Source organism: Enoplosus armatus, chromosome 6 (assembly GCF_043641665.1).
Source record: "Enoplosus armatus isolate fEnoArm2 chromosome 6, fEnoArm2.hap1, whole genome shotgun sequence".
Lineage (NCBI taxonomy): Eukaryota > Metazoa > Chordata > Actinopteri > Centrarchiformes > Enoplosidae > Enoplosus > Enoplosus armatus.
Genome location: NC_092185.1, coordinates 16,770,760 through 16,780,957, shown reverse-complemented (window position 1 = coordinate 16,780,957; position 10,198 = coordinate 16,770,760). Strand labels below are relative to the sequence as shown.

The 10,198-nt window shown below is 44.4% G+C and overlaps 2 protein-coding genes across 2 annotated transcripts; one reads left to right on the top strand and one right to left on the bottom strand.

The window, feature by feature from the left end:
* The first annotated feature begins 343 nt into the window (after window positions 1–343).
* On the top strand, window positions 344–1,945 carry rag2 (recombination activating gene 2). Its single transcript, XM_070907687.1, has one exon. The coding sequence runs from the start codon at window positions 344–346 to the stop codon at window positions 1,943–1,945; it is 1,602 nt and encodes a 533-aa protein (XP_070763788.1).
* A 2,403-nt stretch (window positions 1,946–4,348) lies between these two features.
* rag1 (recombination activating 1) lies at window positions 4,349–9,562 on the bottom strand. The gene is made up of 4 exons (XM_070907588.1): window positions 9,529–9,562; window positions 8,173–8,521; window positions 6,950–8,082; window positions 4,349–6,096 (listed from the first exon to the last, which is right to left on the bottom strand). The coding sequence occupies exons 2-4, from the start codon at window positions 8,505–8,507 to the stop codon at window positions 4,349–4,351; spliced, it is 3,216 nt and encodes a 1,071-aa protein (XP_070763689.1). The 5' UTR covers window positions 8,508–8,521; window positions 9,529–9,562.
* Window positions 9,563–10,198: the final 636 nt, after the last annotated feature.

The following is a 10,198-nucleotide window of genomic DNA, read 5'->3' as shown; positions in this document are numbered from 1 at the left end:
TGTCATTCCATTATTATTAACATTATAATTCCTTATATCTTATATCTATATTAGATAAATTAAATGTTGGTAGCCATTATGTATGCCATCTTTGATAAATTTAAGAAGAGATATTTTCTTGCAGAAGGGCTGAATGCCTGTATGCCCTTATTAATGCATATATGTAGTGTATATATAGGGTAAATAGTGTCTATTCTGATTACGTGGATTGTAGTCCTCCAGATGTTACTGCAATAAACAGGAAGTCAAAATTTAAAACACCTGACTGAAAACAATCATCAGCTGACTGACATATTGACTTTGTGTGTTTGTGTGCTGTTTTGACACAGGCACCTGCCGGAAAATGACCCTGCAACCATTAACTCCAGTGAACTGTGTAAGCCTCCTGCAGCCCGGCTGCTCTCTGCTACAGCTGGATGGTGAAGTTCTCCTGTTTGGCCAGAAAGGCTGGCCCAGGCGCACGTGTCCAACAGGGGTATTTGGGGTTCGGTTTAAACGTGATGAGATGAAGCTGAGGCCCATCTCCTTCTCGAATGACTCTTGCTACCTTCCTCCATTACGTTGTCCAGCAGTTTGCCGCCTCGACCCCTATGACGGGCTTCCAGAGAGTTATATCATCCACGGTGGCCGCACCCCAAATAATGAGATCTCCTCGAGCCTGTACCTGCTGACCATGGATAGCCGTGGCTGCAATCGTAAACTGACCTTGTGCTGCAAAGAGAAAGAATTGGTGGGAGAAGTGCCGGGGGCCAGATACGGCCACACAATGAGCATGGTTCAAAGCCGCGGGAAGACAGCTTGTCTATTATTTGGGGGTAGATCTTACATGCCTGCAGGGGAGCGGACCACAGAGAGCTGGAACAGCGTCGTCGACTGTCCTCCTCAGGTGTTCCTGTTCGACTTGGAGTTTGGTTGCTCCTCTGCTCACACTTTACCCGAGCTCAGTGATGGACAGTCTTTCCATCTGGCCCTTGCCAGAGAAGACTGTGTCTACTTCCTGGGGGGTCACTCGCTCACCTCTGACTCCCGCCCCCCTCGACTCTTTCGCCTGCGTGTCGAGCTTCTGCAGGGCAGCCCCTTGCTTTCCTGTGAGACTCTAAACACTGGGATATCCATCTCTAGTGCCATAATCACCCGTACAGGTCCTGCTCACAGATATATCATCTTAGGTGGGTATCAGGCAGACTCTCAGAAGAGGATGGAGTGCAGCACTGTGATTCTGGATGAGAAGGGAATCCATTTTGAGCCCTTGGAACCACCTAAGTGGACCCCAGATATCATCCATAGTCGCACTTGGTTTGGCGGCAGTGCCGGGGAGGGAAGCGTGCTACTTGGTGTACCTACTGAGGGAAGACCATCCCAACCAGATGTGCATTACTTTCATCAGGTGAGCTTCCAGACGGAAGGAGAACACAAAGAGGAAGAAGGAACCCAGGGCTGCAGCCAGGAGTCTACAGATTATGATGACTCCACTCCTCTTGAGGACTCTGAGGAGCTCTACTTTGGTCGTGAGCCTCATGAGCTAGGGGACAGTAGTGATGGAGAAGGGTATACTTACAACGAGGAAGATGAGGAGGATGAATCACAAACAGGCTACTGGATCAAATGCAGCCTGGGCTGTCAGGTGGACCCCAACACATGGGAGCCATACTACTCCACTGAGCTCCACCGGCCAGCCATGATCTTCTGCTCCAGAGGGGAGGGGGGACACTGGGTCCATGCCCAGTGCATGGAGCTGTCTGAGACCTTGCTGCTCAGGCTCTCTCAGGGCAGCAAAAGGTACTTCTGCCTGGACCACGGAGGCCTGCCCTACCAGGAGATGACCCCACCTCGACCAGTCATGCCTCTGAAGCGTACCCCAATGAAAGTCAAGGACAGGAAAACTCCTCCGACAGTCAAGATGTCCCCTGCCAAAAAAAGCTTTTTCAGAAGGCTTTTTGACTGAATCCAGTTTTAATTATGACGCATGTACATGGTCACTGTTAAAATGCTATGTATATTGTGCATATGTCTTGTTTATATATTCAGTGAATAAATGATTGATGAAAAAAACATAACATGCAGATCCATATTCAATGTGGAACATATTGTGAGAGAATGAATAATAATAAAAGTATTTCCATTAGAATTTCACATTGTTTGACAAAAATGAGTAATATTCAAAGTGTGTCAGTGTTTCTAGTTTGTGTTTTTTTTTAGCTGAATTCTTTTTACAATTCTTTCTACAATTAAAATGACGATATGCTTATCTGTATTCAATGAAATCAACAATAAACAGCCTAAAATTCTATGCCATCATACCTGTTTATTTCAAATGTGTTTTCACACACTTTCTATGTGACAAAAAATTGTCACATTAACACTTCTTGGTTTCCAGGGCCAATGTACCTAAATTGCTTTTACAATTACACATACAATGAAAATATTACCTAATATACAAAACTGTAGTCAGTTAAACCTCTAATTACCAATCAATCATACTGAATGAACAACCTGAACCTAAATGTCTTTATAGTTGTATATTTTTAAAGGGCTTTCACAATATTTAAGAGGATCTGCAGTGCTTCTAGTTTGCATTTCCATTAACTGTGTAACAGTTGCCTGAATTATGTGCCATTAATGCAGTATTAAAACACAAAATCAAATATAAATTGCTTAATGAAACAAACCAACAAAGGATCAAGTCAGATTTTTACTTTATTTTTTCTTTGGAGGAAACAAGAACAAAAAATACAAACCTCCTCCCCCATGAAGGTAACATGAAAATACAGAGGAAATATCTCAATGCTGTATAACATTTAAAAACAAACTAAAAATATGTAAAAAGTAGTGGAACTGCAGTGTACTACTGTACTAGTATGCAATATAATCAGCACTGAAAGTCTTCTGCAACCCCAGTAAACAGTTTACCTGATATTTAGTGTAATATGGAAACACAAAATGAGGAAATACATGGTGAAAAGTGAACAATTACAAGTTTGTGAATCATCCATCATCCATTATTTTGGAAATGCAATTCATTATGGCAAAAAACAAATATGAGACAAGCTGCAATATAATGCACTCTAAAACATGATGTTATTGTAGGGCTGTGACAACTCTCGAATGACATGTGAATATTTCACCGCTGTCATATGGTTAAACTTGTTTCAGTAAAATAAAATCAAACATTCAATCAAATAAGAAAACCAAATTGCCTGTCACAATTCAGAATTGTGAGGGCAGAAAAAGAAAATATATATCAATCAATCTAACAAATAAAGTTGCCAACAAATCAGTTTACATCAGGTCTTTCTAGCTCCCGCCCATCCCTCTCCTCTTGTCAACGGTGCCAATGAAGAAATATCAGCAGAGAAAAAGAGCCAGGTTATATACAGCACTTAAGAAAAATCCCTGCCTGCTGGAGAGTCCATGGGGTATTAGGTTCCGTAATGGACCATACTGTATTTTTATGATATCAACAAAAAGGTCAGTATATGCTTTATTTTATGTGAAGAATTCGAATAAGTATCATCTATCCTCCACTGTGCAAAATCTAAAAGAGATAAAAGTTGGTTCAAAGTGACCTGGCATCTATTCTGCCCCTCAGGGATCCCAAGATAAAGCACTAAAGTAATCTTTTTCAGAGGGCACTCATGAAACAAAGAACATTTGGGTCTCTGTGATTGCATTTTGCTCCAGCTCAAATGATATATTAATACAGTGGCCACAAATGTGGTCTTTTTAACACAGTTTCCCTCCATGACTTACAGCGCTTTCATCTGTTTCCATAAATATCCTCTCTGTATAAATTCATAAATGTGTCATATCCTCGCAATACAATAAACTGCACCATATTTCACAGACGATGAAGATAAAAAAAATAACTTTCCTCCTAAGAGCAAGAGAAAAGAAACCTGCGTGTTACCTCTATATTCCTCTGCTGTCCCATCTTTGTAACTAACAGCTAACAAGGCAAGGCAAGTCAACATTCAAAACAAGTAAAACACACATTTAAAAATGTGTGTTTGGGAATCACATTATTTTCCATTACATTTTGGAGATTACTATGTTCACGTGCAAGAAATTTAATGAAAAGGTCTTTTATAAAACTGGAACAATAAAGGATGATGTTGGTTTAAATTTGCAAAGATACTTTAATCACAACAAAATATGAAGGATCGCAGAAAATATTGGTGCCTCAAAGTGTTGACATTAGTTCCATTCGCATTATTCTAAATCAATGTATATAGAAAGTAAATTAAGAATTTGTAAACAAGTTCATATTACTGATAGATAATTCAAATATTATACAACTATCTTGAAATCAATAAAATGTTAATACTTAAAGTTCACATTAAAAGAAAAATCAAAAATCGTTAACTTCCAGAGACACATCCTCATCATCCTGGTTCTCTATTGGGTCAATGGTAGCTTGCAGAGCTTTGGCAGAGTCTTTGTGAGCTTCCATAAACTTCTGCAGGTACTTAGAGGTGTAGAGCCAGTGATGTTTCAACACATCCTCTAGCTCAAAGGCCTTTGACTGACGTGCATTCATCTTCCGGAAACGCCTGAACAGTTTGTTTGCCGACTCGTTGCCCTCGCTAGCCCAGGCCCCTATGGATCCATCTCTCTCTATGATTTCAGGCACATGGGCCAGGGTCTTGTGCAGGTAATTGGTTATCTTTCCGTTGTACCTATATTTGAAGGTAGAGGAGAGGAGGTCGGCAAAGCTCTGGGAGTTAAAGCTGTAGCGGCACAGCTGGTCGGGGCACTCCTTGGCTGGGCAGGTGGCCCGCCACACAGGCTTCATCTGGAGGTAGAGCCTCATAAGCTCCCTCAGGGCCTCCCTCCTCCCCTCTGAGGGCACCAGCTCACACACCACCTCTATAGCCTCCTGCGTCATTAGCTTGCGGGCATAATTCCCATTCATCCTCATCACCGGTTTAAGCTTCATCTTCTTCCTCAGCTGTTTATCTAGGGCTGCCCTCCAGCTGCGCCGTTCCTCCCGGCTGGGGTTGACCTTTTGGTACACCTCCCCGATCTCATCCTGGAAGATTTTGTAGAACTCAGTGGCATTTCCAATGTCACAGTGTAATGCATCCAGTGTGGGCTGGGTCTCCATGAAGGGCTTGGCAGAGACACCTTTGACTCTGTCTCGCAGCTCATCTACAGACTCAGAAAAGGGGTTGGTTCTCCATATTTCATAACGTTCTAGGTTTTCGTCATGACTGCGGGTGACGGAGTGTAGCACCATGTTTTGGGAGGCCTCTGACCGACTAGAGTCACAAAGAGTGCAGATATAGGTAGACCCAGAGGCTTCGAGGCCCTCCATCTCACGCACCATCTTCTCATCGTATCCCGTGCCTCTAAAGTGGAAGCGGAAGGAGCGAGGCAGTCCACCCATGGATAAGATAAGCCTGCTCTCCTTCATTGCTTTACGCTCTGCAACTACAGGGCTCAAGATAGCTGTGAGTGTCTCATGGTCTGACTCATCAACAAACGTCAGGCAAAGGGGCTTGCAGGACAGTTCAGAGTTCGGCTTTGGCTCTGTAAAGATGGTAACCTCTTTGTCCTCACCGTCTGCCAGGACAGAGACAGACATAACAGTGAAAGAGAAACGTACAGCTTTCTCAGGAACAACTGGTCCTCCACCGTGCTTCTCACTGACATCGCCCATGCCATCACAAGACTCCTTGATCATGACACTGAAGCCTGATGTGCAAGTGCTGTCTTCCATCCCACTCTCTCTCAGACCCTCCATGATGTCCTCCTCTAGATCCTTTAATGCTGACACCAGTGCCACATCATAGCGAAACCGTCGAGTGATGGTGTCAGCTGGAGCGTCATCCACCGAGGAAGCCCATCCAGAGAGCCCATTAATAATGCCAACATTGCACGATGTAGACACATTCTTGAGAACTGGCTGCCATTCAAACTGGTGAAAGCCAGGGAGAAGCTCCTTCTCTGCAGCTCGCAGGGTGTGCAGGGGCTGGAAGATCTGGCGGCCACTGGTGGCTTTGACAGTCCGGTACATCTTGTGGTACTGGCTGCAGCTCAGGAAAGTGTTGACCCGAATGGCCAAGCAAACAGCAGGATGCAGCCCAAAGCCTCTGCCTGCAGAGGGAGAGAAAATGAAAGGAGAGGAAGTTTCAGAGAGAGACAGGAAGAGGCAAAATTAAAAAAAAAAAAAGTAAAGTGAGAAGAAAGAATTGAGACATGAGGAGAATTATTCAACACCTAACTGTGGGAGCCCATTTCTAGTGCTTTGAAAAGAACTGCAGTATCTAACATTTCCTCATTTGATATCCCACATTTGGAGTCATTTGTACTATGAGACAGAGAGAATGTCGAATTTAACACCCAAATGTGAATGTATCATTGTCAAAAGCCCACAAGCCCATGATTACAAAATCCAATATTTCCTAATTTCCAAATGTTATAAGGGGACAGAGGGTGAATCACTGAAGCTGGCAAAAGTGATGTATTGGCTGCAGATGAAAACAGACACCAGCTGGCTTCTATTCCCCAGAGAGGAGGATGGTGCTGTCTGTGTAATTTGCAGATACAAGAGCTGCTGATGTTGTTTTGATTCTAACAGCCCCTTCACAAGAGTTGTTATTGTGCATTAAAGGGAGTGTGAGACCGAGAGACTGACAGACAAGCAGACAGAGAGTGAGAGTGGGAGAGAATCGGAGAGGGGTTCAGCGTGTAACAGCGGCAGTTCAATAAACAGAGATGGTCAATAATGAAATGCTTTTCAATCAAAATCACAGAAAACTTTCTCCTCTCTCCTCAATAGTGAACTTTTCAACTCATTGTTATTTATTAGATGATTGTATTCCTCAGAGATAGGAAAAATAGAAGAAATATTAAAGAGCAAACACTACCATCATTTTCATTTGTTTCCTTCTTTCTTGGCTATGGGGGGTTATGTTGCTTGAACAAAAGCCTTATAATAGCCTCTTACCTTGCATCATGGCCTCTAGCTCATCTGCCTGCCGGTGTTCATTCCCCGATCTCAGCGCGAGCAGAAATAGAGTCTGACACACAGACTTCAGGTCGCCGCCTTCCTCTTTGTCTGCAAACACCCTCACCTGGTTCTTCAGATCCCTGAGCCGATGCTTTTGGGCACGACGAGTTAGCGATAGCAAGTGCTGACGGGGTCTTCCCCCTTTATTGGTTAGCAGGTAAATGTCAAGTTCTGATGACTGCTGGTTTGCATCCTGTTCATCCAGCTCATGGCCCAGACAATGAGCTTTAAATGAGTCTAGCCTTACCTGCTTGCCACAACCGCTTTTGGGGCAGAGCACATGCAGGGAAAGTAGGGCCGATAAGAAGGCTTTGGCAGGCGGGGTGAGATCATCAGGGGCACAGGGCAAGTTGCAGGCCGGGCAGTGAGGTCCCAGAACGTGGGTATATTTTATAATACAGCTGCGGCAGAAGAGGTGCCCACAGGGGGACTGGACTGGATCAGAGAGCAGGTGGTCACACACCAGGCAGGTGAAAGAGAAGAGGAAGTCTACAGGGAGCTTCTCGTAGATCAGCTTTGTACTCAGGTGGTCTTTCTGGCAGTGGGTGATATTCCTCACCCATTGCTCTCTCTGGGTGCAAGGTTTCCTCCAGGCCCTGAGTACAGGAGCATGATGACGGTCTCCGAATGGTCTCAGAGCCCTCCTCTCACCAACGGCAATGCTGTCACCGTGGTCCCACCTGGTCCTTTTTGCCAGGCTCTGGGCTCTAGGAATGGCTTTCCTCCTCTTCTTCCCAGTCCGTTGGAATGAAGGCTTCCTGGGGGAGCAAAGGTGGCAGAGGGAAGAGTGGGGATTCCACTCAGGAACTATTATTTTGGAGAAGCTGCAGACGCCCCCTCCTCGTATGGCAGCCATCCAGCAGCGATGGCAGAAGGAAAGAGGATGGACAGATTCTGTGTCCTCTATCACGTCCACTTTGAAAACTTTGAGGATGACGTCAGGCCAGCTTGTAAACTTGCAGCCCATTTTACGCAGGGCACCTTTGCTTGCCACATCCAGATCCCCATGAACATCGTGCACTGGTCCTTTGACTTTTCTCAGGACCATTCCACAGAGACGGCACAAGCACCTTCATAGAGGAAAAACAATGTTGTCAAATTCTTAAAAATAAATGCATATAATATGGTGTAGTTTATATAGTATAGTGACATTTGATTACCTGAGGTGGTTCATGTGGGTGTCCATTTCCTGTAGCTTCATATCTACTCTCCGGCCTGGGCCCTCCACATTTTCCTTGCTTTTTCCCCCTAGGCACAATTTCATAACACTCCCTGGAGTCACACCATTATCTGACTCTATATTTGGAGCTGCAGGAGGTGAGATTTCTAACAGGGCTCCTTTCTCAGGCTGTGTCTCACTGGGCAGAGGGGCCTTCTCCATGGACCTCACCCTAAACAGTTTAAACTTCCACTGAGAGTACTTGGAGTGGGGATGGTGGAGCTCAGCCGGCATGGAGGATCTGGGGCCATCTGTCTCCAGGCTCTCCTCCGCCATGATGTGACTCAGACCTTACACCCTGGAGAGGAGAGGAGAGGAGAGAAGAGGAGAGCTTAGTTTGATTTATATCAAAATAATTTCAGCTGTCCATGAGAGGCCCATTACTGGACACTGAAAAAATATTTGAAGGTTCAAATGCTCAGACATCCCCAGTGCCTTCTCAGCGTTGAGCCCATGACACAATCTAACAGCTTTGCTTGATTCCTGTTGAATTTATACACCAAGTACCCTGAAATCCCACTGAACAGAGAGTAGTGAGCTCTGACCTAGAGTGCTGTATTATACCATAAGTGGCATTTAGATCTTGTGTAAAATGCATGAGACAATCATTGGGGGATCAATACAGCCCCAAAATCTTCATTTCTCTCATCTCCAATCCCATCGCTCAGGGAGCCATTGTGACTTTTTTCTTTTGACACAGAGAGTTTGCTAAATGGGCAACCTTATCGGTGCAAGACTGTCAGTCATTTATATTAGTCATTTTCTTGGCTGGAGAGAGAATTGGAGTCCCGGGAGCCTCTGACTGGCATTTTAAATGCAGGGGAAAAATCATAGACACAGGAAACTTATTTCATCATACATAGATATTGACCAAACAGGAGAGAAAAGAAAACAAGAAACCATCATACTGAATAAAGATCAGAAAGAAATATTCCAAACACAACATTGTTCAATTTAGGAGTCATATTTCAACAGCCAAGTGCTCTTATGATATGGCACAGGTAAGATCAATGATACTGCTGCACTGACAGACATTATTTCATCTCCTCCCATATTATCTAGGTTCCATTACCACATCAGACAATAAAGCAATCAGACAATCTTACCATTGCACGCCTATAGTGCACACACTCTAGCATCTTCCGTCTATCCATCTTTCAGCTCTACATTTTCTCCCTGGGAGGCTTGAATCTGGCTGTCTCCTTCATTTCCAGGCTCTCCGTGTGCTTCACATGCTGAACTCTCCTTTGAGACAAACAGCTGAGCCTGTGTGCATGTGTGTCAGCTGGGCTCTTACCTTGTTTTTCGGTCTCAGCTGGCGTCAGCTCCCCTGGGGGGTCCTCTCCGCATGGGAGCACAAGGGAAGCCCTAGAGCCAGGCCCTACACACTACATATACTGTATATGTCTGAGTCTGTCACAGCTGCAAGCAACTGTTACCAGGAGTTGTGGCTCCATACAGTGGGATTGCTCCTGTCTGTCTCCTTGTGTCTTGTATTTATACCCTCCCTTTGATGGGATCCCAACAGTCAACTCCTAACACCTGACACACGCAGCTGATTTGAAAAAAATAAACAAGGTCAACCCCAAAGCACAGTTGCAAATGTGTATGTACAGAATTCAACAGCACACCCCAACACAAGCAACATTCTACCACACTGATCTTCAGCTGGAAACACTTCGATGTCACCTTTATCTTATCCATCTGCAGGCTCACCTCATCCAGGTGGCCTCTCTCTGACAGAAAGAGAGATACAGTTAAACCTGAATGAAAAGGCTACTACTACAGAGACACAACACAGCATAGAATTAATGCATTTTCCTGTCCTACAGTCAAATAAAAAGTCTGCCTAATGAAAAGTATTAAAAAATGTTTTAATAGTAGCGACATTATGGATGAACATATGGATGAATACAGGCGCTGATTACAAGTCACTGCAACTTGTTAAAGCTGATGATGGTCTTTGT

Coding starts and splice junctions, on each gene's coding strand:
- rag2 (XM_070907687.1), top strand. CDS start 344: ATGACCCTGCAACCATTAACTCCAGTGAACTGTGTAAGCCTCCTGCAG.
- rag1 (XM_070907588.1), bottom strand. CDS start 8,507: ATGGCGGAGGAGAGCCTGGAGACAGATGGCCCCAGATCCTCCATGCCG. Junction 8,083..8,172: donor ACCCACATGAACCACCTCAG/GTAATCAAATGT, acceptor TCCTCTATGAAG/GTGCTTGTGCCGTCTCTGTG. Junction 6,097..6,949: donor GCTAGAGGCCATGATGCAAG/GTAAGAGGCTAT, acceptor CTCCCTCTGCAG/GCAGAGGCTTTGGGCTGCAT.